A 23,633-nucleotide genomic window follows, 5' to 3' on the forward strand; every position below is an offset into this window, starting at 1 on the left:
TATGATCAGACAGAATTCACTTTTGCCACAATGAAGCACAACTCTGATGTCAATTTTTGAATGTCTCTAATCAGAGGATTTGGCCTCCCCCTTTTAATATATGGTATAGACACAACCAACAGCTTTCAAATTATGATGTAAAGGCTTTTTCTTTTATAGTGAATGTTATTACAGATACCTCCTACCACCTTAAAAGCTTTAATTTTTAAATCTATACTCTGCCACTGGACTATAAGAAAAAAGTTAACGAGCTTAATATGCTTCGTTGAGCTGGTAACTAAAAAACAAAACAAACCAAAAAACAAAACAAAACAAAACAAAACAAAACAAAAACCTCAGCAACAACAAAAATAAAGCTCAGATTGAAAAAAAAGTTGACTTTTGGTGCTTTAATTTTACTGTAGGACAAATAGTTAATGCTAGTTGCACAAGTAAACAGTTTTTTTAAAATACAGGTAATGAAACCTTGCAAAAACTCAGAATTATGGATTCACAATACTGGAATCCATACTAAGAATTGATAATGAGCTAAATTCAATGTTGGCACAAATAGGAGAAATTTACTGCTGGAATATGGAAGCTGCAAAGTGTAAGTGCCAGGCAAACAATTATGGTCCATATAAATATTCTTTATAAATTAGGGGTGTACGCACATAATGAAATGTGTCTGAAAAGCAGCCTTTAGTTTGTGGCTCCCTTTCTCTACGAATGCATGAGTGGAGATGTGCTCTAGGTTAGATAAAATATGTAACTACTATGTCCAAGTGATTTATAAACAGTATACAACTTATCTGAAGCTGAAAGCAACAGAAATGTGCTGTTAAGTTCTTATCTTAGTATGAAACACATGATCACACTTTTACTAGTTTGTGTCAAATATCATTTTGTGTAGCTAATAAATTTATCAAACATTCCTCCATTTCATGGAGGAGGCTATCAGTCTAACTGGGAGCATGGAAATGGTACTCACTTTAATGTGCTAAGTAAGCTTAGTAAAACTATGTGGGAAAAATACTTCATCTAAACAGTAGGTGATCTGTTCAGAAAACTAAATCAGAATATTTAGTGCTATTATTAAAGCTCAAAATCAAGGAAGACTTACATAAACCACGACCTGAGTTTAGAGATTGATAAAAAGGAGGCATGGTGCTTCAAAATGATGTCTTAGTAGCCTTGCAGCTGTTTCTAAAGTGAAGAGGCAATTAACTAAAGCTAGGTCTACACTATAGCTTTTTCCGATTGCTTTTCCGGAAGAGGCTTTTCTGCCATTTTGTACCATCTAGATGGGATCAAATGGAGGAAAAGCCTCCTCTTTCGACGGAGCCCTTATCTCTTGTAGAACAAGGCATACAGGGCTCCTGGAAAGAGCGCATTTACTCTTCAGCAAAAAAAAAAAGCGGAAGAGCAATCACGTTCCCTGGATGCAGCAGTGTTTTTCCACGATACCGCCAGTCTAGATGTACCCCTTAAAGAGAAGCCAGTGACAATTTTAATAAGCATATTCAGTGTGACTGTCAGGTAAAGATGAAACAATGTTTAGTAGGATGATGTTTTGACTACACAAACCCCCTCTCCCCAAAATCCTTTAAAAAGTTTGCCAGATCCAGCGAGTGTTTCACCCTTTGGAAGTATTTCTAAAAGCAAAACTGCATTATTTTGACACTGACTTATAAAAAAGCTACCATTATACAGTTTGTAGGAAATGCCAAAAGATTGCCTATTTCCTCTACAAGATAGGAAATACCTTGAATGTACGTAAGGACCTATAGATAGGATGAAAAGCTATACGGCAGTTCAACTGTTTTCCATTTAGGTGAACTGCTGTACACCTCATTTGTGCCAACGTATGGCCCACCGCAGAGATTTCTAGCCCCCATGACAGATTTAGATTCTGTGGAAGGTAATCTGTATTTTAAAATTAAGGAAATAATTTTCTCTAGATGAGAAGAATAAACTGCTTAAACTTTTTGAAGATTAACCATTACCAAGTTGTTACCTTGAGTTTGCTGTCTACAACAGCTATGAGAGGTTGCAACGGCTCCCTCCCCCCCAGTCATCTTAATGTAGTGTTAATTCATAAATCTAATGATGACATTACATTCCTGATTTTCAAATAATTTAGGTGAATAACTGTACGAGTAATATAAAAGATTATCACAACTGTGAGCAGAATAGGTAATTTCACATAGTGGTAACCAAAAACAACAAGCAGAAATAGCAGTGATCCTGGAGGAAGCGCATGAACTTGGATGTCTGAACAAAACAGAAATTTTATAATGTATGGCCAAGTTCTAGTCTCTTATTCTCTGGTATACATCCAGTTTTATTGACCGTTAGAGTGAAATTACTGTGCAAATACCTGAATGTATCTGAGAATTGAATTTGGCCTTTAAAAGTTTAGTTAGTACAAAAGGCTCATACCTTAGCATCAATCTTTGCATACCAGTGGGAGCTCTAAGGTAGATCAAGGTAGCATATGGCCCTTATATTATAGGCTAGACCCATGGATCATAAAAATATACTTTGGTCTCTCCACAGAATAAATCTGATACCATTAATTCAACAAGGATAACATTTAATTTAGTTAAATACAGTCAGAACAACTCTGAATGATCCTTTTCTGGGGCTAGTATTATTAGTCCTTTAAACTTACACTGAAAAAGTGTAAGGGTATGTCTACACTACAGCGTTATTTCAAAATATCTCATTTCAAAATAACGTGTCTACACACAAAATGCATTTCGAAATAGCTTTTTGCTATTTCGAAATAGCGCGTCCATACTGATTGGACGCTGAATTGCATTTAAGGCCAGCCGGAACTGGTTCCAGCAGGACATCAGGTCAGAAGTTACTTTGTGGCCAGGGTGGCCAGCAGGGCACTCTGGAAAGGGCTGGAGGCCCCCTATTTCGAAATAAGCATCTACATAGCGCTTATTTCGAAATAGCAGTTTTGAAATTGGTGCTATTCCTCATGGAATGAAGTTTACCAATTTCGAAATAAGCCCTCCACTATTTTGCTATTCGAAATAGCAGTTGGCTTGTGTAGATGCTAGGAAAGTTATTTTGAAATAACGGCTGTTATTTCGAAATAACTTTGCTGTGTAGACATACTCTAAGATGCTTGTGCTGTTGCAAAAGCCCAAGCTATCCTTATGTTCTGTACAACTGCACGCTGAAAGTCTTACCATACAGTAGAAACCTCAGGTTTAGTTTTTTGTTTTTGTTTTTTTTACTTCTTTTGGCTTAGTGTATCTATTCCCCTTGCAAACTTCAGGAATTGTTTTAATGGTTTATAAATAATTTGGCTCTGAAGCTATGCATGAATGGTGGTTTAAAATGCTTTCTATTTCTTCACCTTGCACTTTGAATGGGAATGTACGTTGCTTGACCACTCATTTTGGACCAAGTTCTGGCATCCTTATTCAAAGTATCCCACAGATTTCAATGGCACCAGCTGTGAGGTAAAATGCTATTTGTATGAAGAAGAAGAGCATTAGATTCCAGCCTTACATGTCATGAACATGCATTTTCACCAAAAGGGAACAAATAAAATCAAGTTTAACCAAAAAGTTATATGCAAAAAAAAAAAAAGTTAATCTTTTGGTGAAATATAATGCAAAAGAACAATGGAGCTATTTAATGCATACATCCAATTGTACCAACTGGGGAATCTATAAATAATATCCCTAAAAAAGAACAGATGCAAGAGTCATTATCAATTCACTTTAGACTCAGTTGTTGTGAAATATTGATGATTAGACAGTGCCAGAACTTTAGACATGAGCTTTCCTCACAAAGGGCAATTGACACCTTAGTAGCTCCTTGAAGACACAGCTTTTCCAGGTGGACTCCATGGAGGAGGGGTTTCATCCTCAATGATAACCTGGAGCTTCTTTTGTTTTTTCTCCATCTGGTCCCTCCTCTCTTTCTTTTCCTGAAAATAGAGGAGGTTGTGTCAGAGAAATACTTTTTCAAAGAAAAACTACATAATTACTGTTTTATAAAAGACATTAGTTGAAAGGCCATGATGTTCATTGGTGAAATAAAACGCAAAAAAGAAAAAAAAGATGAAAATGGCTGATAACACTGGATCGGAACAGAATTCAAATCCCAGTGATGACTGAACTTGGAGATATTCTAAACAAAAAGTGCCGTCAACCATGGTTGTAGCTGCTTCTATCGCTTCACCCTAATTCAGACCTTCTACATGTCATAGTGACACAAAGACTGAGGGTATGTCTACACTACCCCGCTAGTTCGAACTAGCGGGGTAATGTAGGCATACCGCACTTGCAAATGAAGCCCGGGATTTGAATTTTCCGGGCTTCATTTGCATAAGCTGGGCGCCGCCATTTTTAAATCCCGGCTGGTTCGAACCCCGTGCCGCGTGTAGCCGCGGGTTCGAACCAGCCGGGATTTTAAAATGGCGGCGCCCGGCTTATGCAAATGAAGCCCGGGAAATTCAAATCCTGGGCTTCATTTGCAAGTGCGGTATGCCTACATTACCCCGCTAGTTCGAACTAGTGGGGTAGTGTAGACATACCCAGAGTGACAATCCTGAAAAGTTATTATACAGAAGATATATAGGTAATGTTCATGTGCACCAGTGAATTGTGCTTGGAAGCTCATACCAGCATACCTTATAGAAATACAGCTACACTGCATGAGCAGTGCAACCTACTTTCTATAGACTTATATTTCTCCAAGGTTTGGGTGGATGTTTGTATCAGAGTTATGCAGAACAACACTATCCAAACACAGAGCATTACATATAAGGCATAACTAGCTAATTTCTGTATTTATCTTCAATTGAGTAGTCATTGCTAAAGGTCTCAAAATTTAGGACTCTTTAATTCTAATATTAAATACCATTTTCAATAAAAAAGATGTATTTGATATCTATACCTTTCAATGCTTTCTAAATAACTGCATTATGTTGTAATAAAACTGGATTTTAACAGTTTAGTTATAACAAATTTCTGTCATTTTAAATTTCATGCTAACAGCATCTTAAGGTTCTAATGACTTTTTTACAGTTTCAAACAGAGCATTGGAAAATTAGAACAATGATGTGCAGCGGAATGTGTACAAAGATAATTTTACATTATGTGTAATGTTTAGTTTGTTCCTTTGTGAAATATTTATAATTCATTCTGCAGAAAACTTTGGTTTTCAACAAAAATTTCAAAACAAGCTGTCAATGAATTCCCAAATTCTTACTCTCTTTTTAAAATGCTTTTTTGAATGGGTAGTCTGATTTGGCCAAATTCACATGTAATTGTTCCTCTCTGAAATCAATGGAGATGCAAGGAATATCTTGGGCCCAAGTGATAATAAAGGCTTTGAGGTTCCAGATTGGTTGACTTAACTTTTGCCCCTACAAACTGACACTGGTCTCTTCTCTCCATTCCCATTCAAAACTTCATTTGGCTGACAAAACCTGAACTTTTTGACCTTCAATTAAGCTGCAAGTTACTTCTTTAGGATTTTTCAACAGGAATGCTGTAGTGGTTTGAGGAAAGGGTTTGTAAGTCAAGGCACATTTTTATATTCTTATTGAAATACGGAGTTGCAAATGAGTGATGGATAAGTACACATTTTAGAATGGAATGAACGTATGATTAGGGCACACTTTTTGGAATATCTTCACGCATATGTAGATGTATTTCAAAATTAATTTAAGAGCAGTCAATCTGCAATCTGTCCTGAGTACAAAAATAAATTTGAGGACTAGTATTTGATAACTAATAATTAAAAATGGAATTTATCACATCACCACTGGTGGCCAGTAGTTAAATAATGTCTAATAAAGGAACTGCACCTTTTGCTACATGTAACACTGTATTAATGAGTACATACTGTATTAGTATGTTTGTTTAAGGAAAAACTCAATTGTACAGCATATACTCCAGGGTGATCATTAAAGCTGGTTTCCACATCTTAATTAAGACTGTCGTAATTTCTCAAGCTTTTAGTTCCTACTCTTAATTGCATTAATAAACATTTTTGTACATTGACTGTTCTTTTTGTCTGGCTGGTTTTTAGAGAATTTGAAGCAAAACAGTCTTTTTGCTACTATCTCCCCCACCTCTGCAACACAGCCATTTGTATGAGTAGTTCTCACCACTACCCAAGCCCCCATGAGAAATAATTTATAAAAACCTCTCTGCTCATCAAACAACAAATAAGAGAGGTGTGAGCACATAGATTTTGAGGTAAGCTTAATCAGAATTATGGAAGAGATACCGTAAAAAATAAAATAGCAGCTGCAGCCTGTCATACATTATTTAAAATTTGTTTCAGGGTCTCTGTTTTTGAGTATTTTTACACTGTAACTGTGAGAGAACCTCCCAACTGGATTTGTGCCAACAGAGCTTGAGCTAGCATGCTAAAAATAGCAACATGGATACTGCATGTCTAGAGGAGACTTGGGATAGCCAGCAAAGTTCAGGCCCAGGGGCTAACTAGGCTTGATAGTTTGAGCTGCTGTCTGAGCCTCAATGTTCACACTGCTGTTTTTGTACACTAGCTTCAACAAAACAAATGAGTCAATGCAACTTTTCTTCATTTACAATACAGGCAGTCCCCGAGTTACACGGATCCGACTTATGTCGGATCTGCAGTTACGACCGGGAATTTTCTCACCCCGGAGGACTGGAGCGGCGGGATGCCTGGTCCCGCCGCCCGCCTCCTCCGGGGCGAGAAAAGCTGCTCCCAGTCTCCCTGGTCTGCTGGGGAACCCAGCAGACCAGGGAGACGCTGAGCAAAGCCGCGGAGGACCCGGGCCAGACCGCGGCGCTGATCTGGAAGCGCCGCGGTCCGGCCCGGGTCCTCCGCCGTTTTGCTCCGCGTCTCCCTGGTCTGATGGGGGGGGGGACGCAGCTAGTGCCCCCCCCCCCCAGCAGACCAGGGAGACGTGGAGCAAAGCCCGGGGCCGGTGGTAGAGCAGGTGGGGCACTGCCGGTTGGTCCCGCAGCACCGCTCCTTGGCGCTACTGGACCAACCCGGCAGCACCCCAGCTGCTCTGTCCCAGGAGTCCTGATTCAGCCGCTGCTGATCAGTTTCAGCAGTGGCTGAATCAGGACACCTGGGGCAGAACAGCTGGGGTGCTGCTGGGTTGGTCCAGTAGCGCTGAGGAGCGGCCGCGCTACTGGACCAACCCAGCAGCACCCGAGCTGCTCTGCCTCAGGCGTCCCCAAGTCAGCCGCTGCTGAAACTGACCAGCGGCTGACTACAGGAAGCCCGAGGCAGAGTTGCTCTGCCCCAGGCTTCCTGGAATCAGCTACTGATCAGTTTCAGCAGCGGCTGAATCTGGATGCCAGTTCCGACTTACATACAGATTCAACTTAAGAACAAACCTACAGTCCCTATCTTGTACGTAACCCGGGGACTGCCTGTATCTGACAAGACCATACCCTATGGCAGTGCGGCTAAAACATAATGATTTTGTTTTACATAGTGAATGAAGCATTAGGGAGAAAGATACAAGAATAATGGAAGGTTACTCACTTTGTGCAGTAACTGGAGTTCTTCGAGATGTGTTCCCGTGGGTGCTCCCCTCAGGCGTTTCCAAGAGTTGTTTCGGAGAATGACGGATGCGCTAGACATAAAGCTCTCCAACCAAGCCAGCCAATATCAGGGAAGGTTCCCTGATTTTCTGAACAGCATTATAGGCAGCACTGGATGCCACGGACACAGCCGCATGGTCCGTGGCCTCAGAGCTAGTACTGAGACACATATCCTGGCTACAGCTATCAAGATTCCCCAGGGAAGTCCAGTTGAATATCGAAGACCTCCCATTTGAAGGGAAACACCTGAGGGGAGCACCCACGAGGACCCTCGAAGAAGAAGTAGCATATCTCAAATTTTAACACTGCTGAGCACTACAACCCCATTACTGGGCTAGATTTCCAATATATACAATTTTTCAAAATAAGCCTTATTAACATATATCTAGTAAATACTCCAAACTCAGTTATTTTTAACACACACAGAAAAAAAAAATCTGTAAAACCCATCATTTAATTCAACTTACCACACTTATAGAATATATAAATGTATTTAGGTACATCATGAGATGTTAAATACTGGATGTTAGTGATGCTAACCCTCAGAATAAGTTTAAAAAACAACAAATGGTCTGGTAGCACTTTATAGACTAACAAAACATGTAGATGGTATCATGAGCTTTCGTGGGCACAGCCCACTCCTTCAGATGATTAGAGTTTTCCTCAGAATAAGGTTCAAGCTTCTTAGAAGGCACATAAACTTGCTATAGTATACAAATCTCAAAGATCTGTAGATTTCAAAGAGTACTTATTTGAAATCTCACGACTCACCAGTTAGACCAGTTAGAACCATAGAATTGGAAGTGACGTCAGTATATATGCTGGCAAACATTGCAATATGCCTACATGCCTCTGTTAATCTATTTCAGGTGTTTATACAACTCCATGGTATCACAAAATTGAAATCAAATCAATATTGCTATTAAATTGAGAAGCTAAGTAGTAAATAATATCACAAAACCAGAAAATTTTAATTACTAGAGTTACTATATGGGAAACACTTCAATTTAATTTATCTTTTTCAAGCTAGAATTTTAGAGTGTTAATAACAAAAACTCAGTGTTGCCATTCCTAGGGTTTTAAACTCCAGGATGGAAAAAATCCTGTCAATGCATTTACCATGAAATATGCATCCACAAAATCAGTAAACTCTACACCACAATGACATTTGAGAGGGGACATGATAGCAGTTTTCAAGTAGCTAAAGGGGTGTTACAAAGAGGAGGGAGAAAAAATTTTCTCCTTGGCCTTTGAGGATAGGACAAGAAGCAATGGGCTTAAATTGCAGCAAGGAAGGTTTAGGCTGGACATTAGGAAAAACTTCCTGCCTGTCAAGGTGGTTAAACACTGGAATAAATTGCGTAGGGGGGTTGTAGAATCTCCATCACTGGAGATATTTAAGAGCAGGTTAGACAGACACCTGTCAGGAATGATCTAGATAGTGCGTGGTCCTGACATGAGGGCAGGGGACAGGACTCTATGATCTCTTGAGGTCCCTTCTGGTTCTATGATACAGTGATTTTAGTAATCACACTTAGCTCTACTGTATTTTTATGTTTCAGAATTCTGTATGAAGAGAGGATTTTTAAATTCCCATTTTATGGTATCCATAATGATTGCCAAGTGCTCCATGAGCTGAAAAATTTAATTAAATTCTTAAAACTATGTCTCCTAATGATTCCTAGTGGAAAAATTAATAGATTTTAATTGAGTTACTTGTTTTCCCTAAAATTCTTATTTTAATAAGATACTTTCTTTACTTATTTATCTTCTTAGAATTACTCACCCCAATAATCTGGGTACATACAAAAGTTCGGCTAGTTATCTGGCTAAGAAATTGACAACCTGAGGTCATACAACTGTTCTTTTTTCTAAATTTATAAAAGTTTTATATCCTATTTATTCTTATATGAGCTTAAATACTGCTGTAGCCAGCAGAGCAAGAATGAACTGAAAAACTGGTTGATGTGATCTCCACAATACAGTGACCTGAGCCACAATCCAGGGAAAGATTTCAGAAAATGGACAGAGGAGATGTAATGTGGGATACAATCTGCTCTTGAAGACCAGCAATAAGCATGCCAGTTAGGCCCTGACCTTGTAAACACTTTTGTACATACTTAGTTTTAAGCATGAAAATAATTTCAATAAAGTGAAGTGCCTATGTATTTGCAGGATTGGTGTGTCAGTGTGTATTACCACAGGTGCTCGTGGAGATGGGGAAAAAGGTAGACATCCTCCTTATCAGAAAATCATACCCTTTGAGAGTACAATATATGATCCTATGTGTTAGCTATCTCTCTCTTAGTGTTCTCCTGAGTGTTAATGAAGGCATCTTGTGGGACTGAAAAAGCTGTCAATGACTTCTCAAAATAGCACATCAGAGGTCAGATCTTCCTATCAAATTGAAATAATCTCAACCTTCAATGTAACCATTCTTATTTATTTTGATTTATACAACTTCCTGTAATTAAAATGGTTTCCTTGAATCTAAATGCACTCACTTTTGCAGCTGGTGCTGCCTCTAGTCTTTGCTGGTTCTGTGCTGTGCTGAGTTGGCCCTTCAGAGGTGGCTCTTCCTGACATTGAATGGGAGAAGAGAAGACTGTACTTTCACTGACTGTAAAATGCAAAGAACTCTACTGCAAACATGGAGGGAGAATATATCCCAAGTATGCCAGATGCCATATATACTGCACTTTGTAAGCAATTTGCAAAAATAACTCTCAGAGGAACTGTAGAAAAAGGTATACTACTGCCATCACCTGGCCACTTTCATAACACAATGAAAAACATTAAAAAGATTATAATTCAAAAGTTATTCACACACATTATTTACTAAATTTATCCTTGTGCTTTTTAACAAAGGGTGAAAAAAATACTAACCAGCCATCTTTCATATTCCTCTATAGCCCTTTTATCTTTTTCTTCCCTCTCAACCTGATGTATTTCTTGCTTTCTTTTCTCTTGGATTTTTTCTGTTTTCTTTTGTTTTAAAAATTCTTCCTTTTTCTCATTCCTAAATATGAAAAGAAATATAAGATACTACTCATTAAATTGAAGAAATGCTGCAAATTTGATTGGTTAACTAAACATCCTGTACAGTGCCATGAATTAACATTTATGTCTACTGACAAATTTGATAGCATAGTTTGAGCATAAACTACAAAGAAAGCTTACAAAAATCTTCAAAGGCCACCAACCAGGCCTGCCAACAGCAGCCGGGGACAAAGAGGGCAGTTGCCTTGGAACCTGGCGATTCCAAAGTGTCTTGGGGCTCCCATCTGCTGCTACTGCAGTGGTGGCCTGAGCCCTGGAGCCCTTAAATTGCTACTGGAGCACGATGGCATGCTCTGAGAGGCACTGAGGGCTGCTTGCCCTCTTCTCCCCCATCCTGCCCCTTTAACCCAAGGCCCCACCCCTTCTGGGAGCGTGGAGCCAAGATCTCCCTCACCCCATACCTTGCCCAGGGGTCCTGCAAGTTTGTTGGCCCCCATGCCTACCGCACATGCATAACTCCTCTGAATCATCAAAATATGTGCATTTATAAACTGTGTTACCCTTTGGTATTGTTGTAATCCTTTTCCTTCCTTCTCCCTTCCCTCATACTTTGTGTCATCTCTAAAATTAGACTATAAACACTCAGGGTACAAATCAATTTCACTTGTTCTGTAAAGCACACTTCTTGGTGACATTAGAAAAAAAAAAATCTATCCAACAGACACTGGTGAATATACCTTCTTTGTCCAGACATTTTATGGATTTCAAAGAAACACAATAGACTATATTAAAACACAAAAATGTAGGACTTGCTTTTTTAATCCTGGTTCATTAACTGAGCATGTGATTGGTAGTACAAGATTCCATGCTACCCAATGTATCTCACTTTTTATTTGCATTATTCATTCTTTTCAAATCATTGGCCTTTCTTGTGCAGAGACTTTCAATTCAGGTTGTAGACAAATGAGAACAAAAATGCCGCTACCACACTCACATTTGGGAACAATAGGCCTGAGCCTGTGAGCCTGCTAATCATCCTTTCCTCTCACTGGTTTTCATTGGAATGGAGGATTCTTCGGCCCCTTGCAGGTTCAGGCCCCCCCAAAAAATGATTTAATTCAGTGTATCATCTATTCCCTGCAAAATTATTAGACAAAGATGCTAGCCTATTCACAGTCACATATCTAAATCCTGTATAGTACCATTTATCAACGGCAGACATGCTGTCTCGTTTCTTCTCTGCAATAGCTTCCTCTTCTTTCTTCTTCTTCATTCTTTCAGCTCGTTTTTCCTTTCTACTTTGTTCTCTTAGATATTCTGCTTTCTTTTCTTTCCATTTTTCAAATGCCTAAAGAAGACCCCAAGCTCATTAGCAAAGTTGCCCAACACATTTGTTTCAAAATCTCCCTTACATATTTTCTTTTTCTGCCCAACCCCCTTTGTAACACTCATTCACAGGATTAGAAGCTCAGCAAAGGATACTGCTACAAGGAGCAGGAAGAATTTACTACTCCCAGTTCATGAGAAAAACCTCTCCACTGCCAACATGTTTACTGGTCTGATTAATTACTTGATGTACATGGAACAAAGTATTTCCCATAAAAATGAAGTGTCAATAGAAAATAGTGTGTACATGCACAGGATGAGAGATTAGCTCCTGCTACAAAGAATATCTAGATATGAATTATCCAAAAGATTGGGGTGTTGAGATCTATGGGTATGATTGTTGTTAACAACTACATTTTTAGTAAAGACTCTCTTGAGTTAAGTATCAGAGGGGTAGTCGTGTTAGTCTGAATCTGCAAAAGCGACGAGGAGTCCTGTGGCACCTTATAGACTAACTGAAGTGTTGGAGCATAAGCTTTCGTGGGCAAAGTCCCACTTCGTCAGATGCATCTGACGAAGTGGGTCTTTGTCCACGAAAGCTTATGCTCCAACACTTCAGTTAGTCTATAAGGTGCCACAGGACTCCTCGCCGCTCTTGAGTTAAGTGTCTGTTAGGTATAGATGTCTCACTGCCTTTTGCGCTTCTTCTTTTTTCTCTTCATTCAGTTCTGCTGCTCTCTGTTTCTTTAACTCCTCAAGCTTCTTTTTTTCAGCTAGTTTCTTTTTTGCTTCTTTTTCTTTCATTGCCTTCCAGGCTTCAAAAGATGCAAATGCTTCTTCTTTCTTAGCAGCTTCTTTCTACGTAAGAAAAGTTTATACTTCAAAAAACTTGGCATTTTCTAAATTCCTTCTCAAATATAGTGTTTGCCAAAGAATAAATAGAAGAAAACTAAAATGCAGAAAACATTCTTAATCAATGGTTTAGTTGTGATTTGAACTATTGTTCAAACATGACCAGTTTTTGTGACGTACAATATGAATAGGGTCTAACCAGATATACAGCCATGAGTCATGGACTGTGAAATCTGGTTATTTGTGAGCTTTTACACTATGCTATACAGATTTCATGGGTGAGACCAGCATTTCCTAAATTGAGGGCTTTGACAAAACTAGCTGCAGGCAGGTCATGAGTTTATTTTAGGGGAGGGGACGGTTCTATCTCTTATTTCTGCATTGACTTCAGAGCTGGGAAGCCAGAGAATGGAAGCTATTGGCCAGGTGCCCAGCTCTGAATCCAGCTACACTGCCAGTAACAGTGGAGAAGTAAGAGGGGTAATACCATACCACCTTTGCTTCTGCATGGCTGCCTTCAGAGCTGGGTGCCCTGACGTTTGCAGCCCCTGACTGAGGGCCCAGATTTGAAGGTAGCAATGCAGAAGTAAGGGTGGCAATACTATATCAGCTCCTAGCCATCAGCCACCACTCTGCAGCTGCTCAGCTCTTAAGGAACTGCCGCCGCAAGCAGCAGTACAGAAGGAAGGGTAGTAGTACCATGACCCCCCCCCCCCCCCCATTAATTCCTTTTTAGATCAGGATCTGTACAATTACAACACCATGATATTTTAGATTTAAAGAGCCAAAAATGCTTTTAGAATCTTATGACCATGAAATTGACCCTAGTGGATGTAGTGACTTCTACAAGAGTGTAAGATATAAAAACTACTATGACTCCCTTCTGAAGACTGTGTATAAAAACATTAGTTATTAAATAGGAAATATTAAGGGAATTTATTTATAAGATGAAAATGATATAATTGCATACATGCTGTTCTGAATATAGATCCTTATGTATAGCTGAATACAGAAATGTCAAGATAGAGCATGGAAATCTTCATATACTGCTTTAAATGTCATGGCTGAAATACAGACCATCCCATTATTATCATAATAAAGGCAACATCTATATTTACCCATGGATTGATTCTCTAGATATCAATTTTCTGGCCTTTGATTTAGTGGGTCTAGTCAGGAACTGCTAAATCAAATGCTGAGGGTGCTCCTGTCCATGCCATAACTCATTGTGAGTGTAAGGAAAGTTGATGGGAGTGTTTCTCTCATCAATCCCACACTGTGGGAACACTGCCAAGGTTTAAATGAAGGTACATCAACTCCAGCTACTCAGTTAACATAAGCTGGAATTGCATATCTTGATTCAAACTTATCCCCTAGTGTAGACCTGGCAAAAAATACAAAGATGGATCAAGGCTGTTGGTTGCAGTCAAAAAAAGCATAAAGAGAAACTGAAGGAACCTTCAAAGATAGATTTAATTTATATAGCATTCAGGAATTATAAAGGTACAGGGAAGCATGACTCACACCCTTCTTCCCTCCTCCCCCCGCCCCCCTCCCCAATCACATTCCCTGTGGCAGCCACAGGGATTAGGACATAAGAGCTATTACATCAGCTCCATTCCACATAAACTGGGGCAATTTTCTTATGGCTTGCTATAATGGCTTTAGAGATGCTTGTTAATGGCAGAGTGGTTGTAAAGTAGCCCCAATGAAGAGAATAATACCAGTTTTCACTATATTTAATTTATGTATGTTTTCCTTTTTTTAAAATATACCACCACAAATATTGCAATCATATTATTTTACAGTAGCAGTTGACTAGCTTCCATTTAATCAAATATTTAAATTTAAACAAACCTTTTCATTTGCGTTCCTTAAATTTTCTGCTTTGTTCCTTTTAATTCTCTGCAGTTCCAGCAGAAAGACTCTTTTCTTTTCCAACCAATCCTATAAGATTAAGGAAAAAAGCTGTAGCTGAAAAGTTAAGCACTAACTAGATCCTGAATCAAAGTAACTGAATATTATTGATAAAGCAACAGCTAATGTAATGATCATAAGCAATGCTGACAGTCTCTCTTTCTTACTATGTAACAATAATCATCATCACTGTATTTTATATATGCAAACTACTGACATTAGCAATTAAGCCCATCTGGATGAGTGAGATATCATTTAAATCATATTCTGAGGTTCTGCAGAACAAAATATATTCTGATCAAAGGTTTAAACTTTTAAACAGGAAAAAAAATTAGTAACTTTACTTTAACCAAAAGATTTCAGTATGGAAAGAAAAGAAAATTGAATGTGAGAGTTGAAGGACAGGAAAAAAGGAACTGTTTGATTTACCTCCAATGTTACAGATTTGGGAGAGGGAAAGAGGGTGAACAGAGCAGCACAAATGATATAACATTACTCCTTAAAATCTTCTGAGATCTTAGAAGAGTAATTGTTGAGAAGCAAAGGAAGAATCTCCATACAGGTACAAGAATAAGTTGCAATTACTAAACATTGTAATATAAAATATCTACAACCACTACTATAAGGTTTCCCATGGTGATTTTTGTTTTAAAAATATACTTTAGCCATTTAGGATCTATAGATTCACAAAATTTAGTTTTAAAAAAGCCTAACCTATTATATGTTTAATTCAGAAATATTTGCAGTGGAAAGTCATCAACCCACCTACTTGTACCTCCACACAGTTTTAGGTGACAGTTTTCAGGATATGGGCCAAATTTTACACATTTGTTCATGTGTTTAGTATGTTGTACTGAGAAGCTAAAATATCTTAATGAGACTATTTGACTTTAGAAACTGACTCTGAGTCAATGCACATAAAAGCTCTTGAGACAGCATGACATTTAGAATCAATACACTATTAGTTAAGTGAATATGATTTTTCTAATGCAGAAACAACTTATGATTAATAAACAGATATGACTATAGTTGAGATTTATACTAATTTTCACTATAGAGAACAGCGGAATTCAAATAAAAATGTCCCCTGGAGGAGCAGCATCTAAGTTCTAACATCAAGTTCTTTTTGCTTTTCCCATGAAATGTGACTTTGAAACAGAAAATACAGGAAAAAGATTCTATAAGATACATATTAAAATTAAAAAAACCTAATGTAGTAATAGAGATAATGTTATATTTGAAATCATTTTGCCAGAATAGTAAAACATAGATATGTATGTTTCTTTCTTATCTCAAATTACCATCTTGGCTCATATGTTTGTGAAACACAACGTTTTTTTTTTTAAGTCTTGAATTAAGAAAGGGGCATACAGATCTTGATTATAGTTAACAGGCTTCTATTCTTATTTGGAAGAATCTTTTCATATAGCCTTTGGATATACTAAAATGTACCTGATAAACAGCTGCTCGTAAACTATCTGCTTTGTCAAGCTCAGCACTATATTTTTGTAAGTGTTTATTGTCCAAGACCTTTAATGTTCCCAAGTATTGAGAAGATGTAGTTGTAGATGGAGGGATGTTTTTTCCAGCTTTCTTCAAATATGTAGAGGACAGAGACCTGTGAAGCATCAATTTGTAAATATATCAAAATAAGCTTTCAATTTCTTACATCAGATGCCAGGTAGAGCCTCTTCTCATTCAAGTTACATCTAGACTTTGCTTATAATCCTGTTTTCACATGCTTATACCTTTCCAGAGGGGAAAGGACTAAGAAAGAGGACGCAGCATAGTGTCCATTTTTGCTTTTTACATGGGAGTTTAATCAATAATAAAACAAACTGCAGGAGTTACAAAAATTCTGCTAGTGAGCCCAACAGAGAATGTGAACTCCACAATCCCAATAATATCAGTTCAAAAGTATTAAAAGCCCATACATAGTTTAACCTAACAAGAGCATGTTGAGACAGGTACCAACTGTGGGTCCCATGGCACATACAGATGAATGTTTTAATAAAGGGCCTGTGGGTCCGACCTGTCAATGGAGCTATGGAATGTTGCCACCTCCCCTCCTCCAGCACCCTTCCACAGAAGGACAAATGTTGGCATCAGGCAGCATTCCCTGTAAGCTTCACACTTGTGCGGCTACTCAGGAGAGAGTCAAATGTCACCCAACTGATTAGCAGAGCACCCACAGTTAGTTTTTTTATTTCTACTGGTGCTGCAAAATTCACACATGACCCGGTGAACAAATAAACAAACAAACGTTCCACACATGGACTGAAAAGATTAGAGGAAATATTGGTGACAGAGTGACGGTGGGTGAGAGTGAGTGGCTATCGTGTGTTGATAATGTGCATCTTATCTTTCTGAAGAGATCCCATCAGATGGGATCAGATTCTAAACTTTGACATTAGTATTGTTTACTTACCTGCCTGATGGTTTCACTTTTTGAGAAAGTGTTTCTTTATTTTCAATTTCTTTCTAACAAGCCAAAAAAGAAAAAGAAAAATATTATACCCACTGTCAAACAATGAAATCAGCATATAGCCTGGAAATGCTGTATCAAAGGCTTTATAAAATACTAGAATGCAAAATATGAGTGCAAGGAAGGCAGACAAGTATTTTCTGCCATTCTCAGAGCTTGTTATACTCAACAAAAAATATGGCCAATATAAAGTCCACCATAATCTTACAAATAAAAGACCAAAATAAAGTATACCACAATCTCCATTATAGTAATTTACCCGGAAATATCATTATTTAGTTAGGATTACATTTTAAAAGTGTCTTGCTATATATACAGAAAATAGGGAGTATGTTATTAATTATTATTATTATTGATTAATTGTAGTACCACATGTGAAAGCAGGCTCTTTGCTGGCCAGGCCTCTCGCACGTATTGCCATCCAAGGAAAAGGTCAACTTCTCCTTGATGAAAAACCTTTACACTATGTAACTTAAAGACCAGCAAAGAACAGGAACCAAAACCAGATCTAAAAAGTTCATGTAATGTTCGTGCTGGTTGTGCTGACTGTGCCATGCCCGATAAGGCAGAAAAGGAAAAACAGGAAACCATCTCTCCCCTTTACTCCTGTCCCTTAACAGACAGGGTCTGCTAGCCTATCACAAAAAGCTCACTAAAGCTTTCTTTATAAAACAGCTTCCCCTCCTGTATCAAATTGAGGAATCCCGAATAAACATTGGAAGGCAGAATACGAGCCAGGTCTGAGGACTAATCACCCGAGGGCCACCTCCCACTCACCGAACGAAATGAGTTCCTGTAGAGCGTAACGTATACCAAATATAACGTACCAAATACATTGTTGTTATTGTTGTAGTTTGTGTCTCTGTTAAATGTAAGTATTGTTATCTGAAATTGTTTAGCAGTATTGTTAAGTAGTAGCATTAAGAGTTTTAGATAAACGATTAGTCTTATAAGTAAGACTGATGAAAATGTAACTGTTAATAATCCCTGGTCCCTTGTTAACAACTATTAGGATTTAGAGAAACCTCAAGGAATTTTCTTTACTGTATTGAATTTTGCTTATTAGTCATTCTAATAATTGATAAAATAATAATTTATACGTAGAAGTCCTTTAATAAAAGTTTAAAAGATATTTAGTAATACTTTGCCTGTTTCTGCGCCTCCCTGGGACTGGCCACATTTCTGAACCTTTTACTTTAACCCACACCACAGTGTTGAACGATCCCTAGTTATGGACTAGGAACCCAGTGGGGTAGGCCCTAAAAAGCTTACAATCTATGTATATTCTCTTTTTGCCTTGTACTACAGCTGACATTTATTATACGCAATACACAAATCATTTCTATAAACAGCACTTAAAATACAGTAAGTTAGATCTTCCTCTAGTATATACATCCCGACTGATCTAACCCAGATTATATCTCCTAAAGATCTCACCCAGTTTACTTTTAAATTCTAAAAGTGGATTTAAATAAGGCCAGTAAACCCAAATTTTGGTCCCTTTTATTTGTTGTTAAGTATTCATTGAATGTATGTTCCCCTCATATTCTAAAAACTGATACTATTTTGTAACCGAATTGATACCAGAGTCCAGGGAGTGGCTTTTAGCATTGATTCTATTACAAAATAGTGTCTGTACATATACAGGATAGAATCAACAAGTTAAGCTTACAGGATGTTGTTATAAATTAAGTTAAAAATGTACATGTATATAGGATACCTTGTCTGAGTACTCGGAAGTGTTCACTTCCGTCAGGTCTCCAGATTGATCATTCAGTGACATTTCCTTTATGCCATCAGCAGTGAATTGCTCTTCCAATGTTTGCAAATGTTCTTCAAGCTGGTCATCAGTTGATTTCTCTAGTTTCTTAGTTTTCTCATATACTGTAGTCATCATTAGTTCTATCACAGATGGGGATTGTCTGCCATTATTCTCTAATTTCAAAACACTGCAGTCATCACCTTCTGTTTGATCCTGGCCTAAAGTAAGGTGAAAAACCAATGAGATACGAGACACCAAGAGATGCCATTTTTCAGAAAAAGTCTGTGGTTTGTCAATTCAGGTATTCTGTTCATGGGACCTCCCTGGTCCAGCACTCTAGGGATCTGAGTGGTCCCTAACGGCAGAGTTTGTGGGACTAGGAGAGGTCAATGCTCCCCTCCTGATTGTTGGCCTTACTCCTTGATGCAGGCCAGCTGCCCCCAGCCCAGGGCTGGGGCTATGTTCCCCAGTGCACTGACCCTAGTCCGGGCTGCAATCCCAGGTGCCAGCTCAGACCGCACTCCCAGGCGCCAGCCCTGCTGCCTCAGTCCTGGGCAGGGCTATGCTCCCTGCTATGCCGCACTGGCCGGAGCTGTGCTGCCAGTCCCTGCTGGCCAGGGCTGTGCTCCCAGCTGCTGGCCCTGCTGCTTCCAGTGCTCCACACCCAGCCCCAGTTAGGGCTGTACTTCCCACAACACCAGCCTTGCACTCCCCACCAGTAGCCCAGCCCCCGAACCTGGCCAGACAGGTTCTCTGGTACGGCAATATCTGCAGTCCTTCTAGATCAGTGTTTCTCAACCTTTTTTTTTTTTTTTTTTTTTTAAATAAGTACCCCTTAAAAAAAAACCATTTTTTAAAAATGTAAGTACCCCCAGTACCTACAGTTTTCAGACACACAATTTTTTTTTCTACCATAGCAACATATTTGTTTAAACTACTTAATTGTAGCCAGGCAATGAAATGTTTGGGTGTAAAAAGTACAAAAATAATAAAGCGCTGTAAAACTTAAAACAAAAATTCAGTTTTCTCCAAATTTCAGTTGTGTTGATGTACCCCACCCCCCACCTCAGAGACTTCTCTCAAGTACCCCTAAGGGTACTTGTACCACTGGTTGAGAAATACTGTTCTGGACCATGAATGTTGTCAGACCAGAGAGTCCTGGATTTTAGAGGTTCAACCTGTACTTACAATAGTCATGTATGAAAAAGCTTATTAAGTATGATACAAGACACATTATTTTCTGTAATGTGATGATGTCCTAGCATCTTCTGTACACTTTAATGACTTAAAAAAGAGTGTGTGTGCGTGTATCATATTACAAGTTAACATTGCTGCTGCAACAAATACATTTTAAATTTAAGGTAAGTAACAATTCTGTGATAAAACACCTCAGCAAAACTGTAAATTATTAGTTATCTGATCATATTCAGACAATTTTCTAACATAAAATGTAACAAAGAAACATTTGTATTGTATCAAGAGCTACTCAGGTGTTCACTGAAGTATTACAGACGTTTTTGCAAAACCTTGACAATAACACTTTGTATTTTATTTCTGATTTATATGCACTTTTTCTCCTTTGGAATAGGAAATTTTTGCTGGTGACAGTTTTCTATGCAGAACTTAAAAATATAAATCAAAGACTAAATGTATGCTTTGATTAATAATAATCATCATTAATTTTTAAAAAGTTGTTAAATGGATATTCCTAAGTGATTTCCACTATGATAAACATGGGATTTCTATATCCTTAAGGCAGTTTAAAGAAAAATCTATAGGAGCCACAGTATCTCTCAAATTAATATTCCTGTGCACATTTTTGGTTGAATTCTAAGAGAAGTGACAGGGGATTAGCTAGTAGATCAATGCAGCCATGGAAGATGCACTGGGCCTATAATTTGAGTTTAATCTAAAAACAAAGAATTGTAGATCTCTGTATGCTACAAGGGTGACATTTGGACAAGTTCTAATTTGAAGGTCTGAAAATCAAGATAGGACATCTGGATTCTATTGCTAGCTCTGACACTGATTTACTGTGTGCCTTGGACAAATCCTTTTATTTTTGTGCCACAGGTTGGAAAACGGAGATTATAGTACCATTTTCAACAATGCTTGGAGATCTCTAGTTGAAAAATGTTATAAGACAATCATTATTGTGATATCTTCTTTGCCAGATCAGATTATAGCACTCTTAGAACCATTCTGCTTTTTCCCTTAACTACTATCTACAGTATCAAGTTTACAATTCTCATAATCCCTTTCAATACCTTACTCAAATCTGCCCCAGACTCTCAGTATTGTTTGTCTACTGTATTTGTCCTCCTTTCTTGCTATACAGATGTCCTCATCTTCACTACTTTACTTCTTCCTTTCATGAAGGAAAATTGTCTCCAAACCAGTAAAAAAGGCCTCACCATCTTCTCTATGTTCAAAGCTTTCCAAAAGACTTGCTTCATCCAGAATGCCCACAAACATTAACCCACAGCAAAGATATGGATCAACTCAGGAGCACAAATTAAATATAAATATTACATGACACATTCTAAACATCACTGCTTATATGCTGCAGCCTTTTTTCACTCTTTGTCCATATTGTCTACATTATAAACTTTTTAGCGCAAGGACTTCCTTTTATACATATTCTATTGCACACCTCAGATCAGTGCCCTGTTTAAACATTACTACCCTTAATTTCCTCTATGAATCTGCCTCTTCATTTTATTGATCTGTGGTAGTCTTCCAGATTGTCAACTCTATTATGAGGTATAGATTCTCTGTTTCTGCATTGTACAACACAAACATACAACGGCCAGGTCTATACTGGTGGAAAAAATTGATGCAAGATAGGCAACTCCAGCCATGTGAATTCTGTAGCCGGAGTAAACATACCTTGCATTAATTTTCAGGGGCAGCCCCACAGCAGGAGATTGACAGGAGAAGGTCTATAAATTCATGACTGGTGTGGAAAAAGTTAATATTGAAAAGTTATTTACTTATTCCTAGAATATAAGAACTAGGGGGTCATCAAGTGAAATTAATAGGCAGCAAGTTTAAAACAAACAAAATGAAGTTTTTCTTCACTCAGCGCACAGTCATCCTGTGGAACTTCTTGCCAGAGGATGTGGTGAAGGCTAGAACTTTAACAGGGTTCAAAAAGACCTAGATAGATTCATGGAGGTTAGGTCCATCGATAGCTATTAGTCAGGTGGGTGGTGTCCTTATCCTCTGTTTCTCTGGAGGTGGGTGACAGGGGAGGGATCATATGAGGATTAAATCCCTCTGGGGCATCTGGTATTGGCCACTGTCGGCAGACAGGATACTGGGCTAGATGGAACTTTGGTCTGTCCCGGTATGGCCGTTCTTAAGCAAAAAAGTAGGTTGTGTCCACATTGAGGTTTCTAGTTACATGTACCAATGAAAGGTTCTGGCAAAGGATAGGCAGCTGGTTAACCCTGAAGCACCTCACTGCCACAATCTTCTAGCCATTGGAGGAGTCTTCCTGTGGAGGGGAAAGGATCCAAAGCAGGAAGGCAGCAGGAGACCATGCTGCTAAATGTAGCAGTGTAGACAGGGGCTGAACTTGGGCAAGAAGAAAATGTATAGGGTATACATTCACATGACTACTCACAAGCTTCAAGTAAATCTTTACTTGCTTATGTCATGTCCCAGGAACTAAACTACTATTTATATTATGGGGTCTATGTGAAGGTATAATATGCAGAATATAGGCCACCAAAAGTGATCTGTAGAATAGATGTAACCTTATTGATTACTCCTCTGCAACAAAATGACACCAATAAATCATTATTGTCATATGCTGATGCATACTGTAATTAGTCTCAGATTTCTAAAATAAATTTAGGGGATGGATTCACCTCTATCAGTGGAACCAAAAGACTACATTGATATCATGGACAGTAGTATCAGGCCCTCAAAAGTTGCTTATGCTAAGCTCTTTTATTATTTTACTGGTTGTATATATTCAAGCATAATGCTTCAATATGAAGTATTTTGACTTCTACCTTTTGAAGGAGAACCTTCTCCACACATTAACAAATTGGAATCTCCAAATGTTTCATCAGTTGAATGAAAATGAATAGGGAATGGTGGTGAAGAGCTTGTTAGCCATGGACCCTTAAAGCAGAAAATAACAGCATAAGCAACCACATGAACTATTCACACCAAATCAAAAATCAATTAACTTGCTTCTAAAACAGTTTTCTACGCAATACTTATTTAGAATTCGTTAAGAAAATTATGGCTCCTGTTTTCAAGGAAATGTGAAAGTAAACAAAACTTTTTAGAAAGGGTGTAAACTCACCACACATTAGGGTCAAATCCTGCCCTTTTAAATGAAGCAGATGGTTTGTCTACACTGCCCCACAGTTTGGATTTCAACAGAGTGGGATGAAAAAGTAATGTAAATGCAAACTAGGAATCTTTTTGTTCATTCCTGGAATATCCACACAGGGGAGACACAGGAAAGGACTATGGTACACCCTGATATTCACCCATACCCCTTCATTTGTGGGACAGGAGACATGGCCACAGAAGAGCAAAGATGCTGTCGGATGGGTCTTCTGCCATAAGAATCCTGCAGGTACAGATAGGCCCTTTCCTCATAGCAGAACACAGCTACAAGGAGTAAGATTGATCCTGCTGCTGTTTCTCTGAACTATTACATACTGCTGATAAGCAGCATATATGCTAGTCACTTTGAGAC

General features: G+C 38.4%; 1 protein-coding gene across 7 annotated transcripts in view; it reads right to left on the bottom strand.

Moving 5' to 3' along the window:
• Window positions 1–3,712: 3,712 nt before the first annotated feature.
• Window positions 3,713–23,633, bottom strand: part of MAP9 (microtubule associated protein 9) — a 29,420-nt gene continuing 9,499 nt past the window's right edge. For 4 of the 7 annotated variants that reach the window (XM_075930106.1, XM_075930105.1, XM_075930110.1 and 1 more), the window contains 10 exons: window positions 22,933–23,044; window positions 18,869–19,128; window positions 17,092–17,144; window positions 16,116–16,281; window positions 14,604–14,693; window positions 12,585–12,752; window positions 11,771–11,916; window positions 10,455–10,587; window positions 10,073–10,147; window positions 3,713–3,934 (listed from right to left, as the gene is read on the bottom strand). In XM_075930106.1, the coding sequence (XP_075786221.1) occupies window positions 3,812–3,934; window positions 10,073–10,147; window positions 10,455–10,587; window positions 11,771–11,916; window positions 12,585–12,752; window positions 14,604–14,693; window positions 16,116–16,281; window positions 17,092–17,144; window positions 18,869–19,128; window positions 22,933–23,044 (1,326 nt within the window). In that variant the 3' untranslated portion in view covers window positions 3,713–3,811. The remainder of the gene's footprint in view (window positions 3,935–10,072; window positions 10,148–10,454; window positions 10,588–11,770; window positions 11,917–12,584; window positions 12,753–14,603; window positions 14,694–16,115; window positions 16,282–17,091; window positions 17,145–18,868; window positions 19,129–22,932; window positions 23,045–23,633) is intronic. The other 3 variants (XM_075930104.1, XM_075930108.1, XM_075930107.1) reach the window with 3 other exon arrangements.

The sequence above is a fragment of the Pelodiscus sinensis genome, chromosome 5, assembly GCF_049634645.1.
Source record: "Pelodiscus sinensis isolate JC-2024 chromosome 5, ASM4963464v1, whole genome shotgun sequence".
NCBI lineage: Eukaryota > Metazoa > Chordata > Testudines > Trionychidae > Pelodiscus > Pelodiscus sinensis.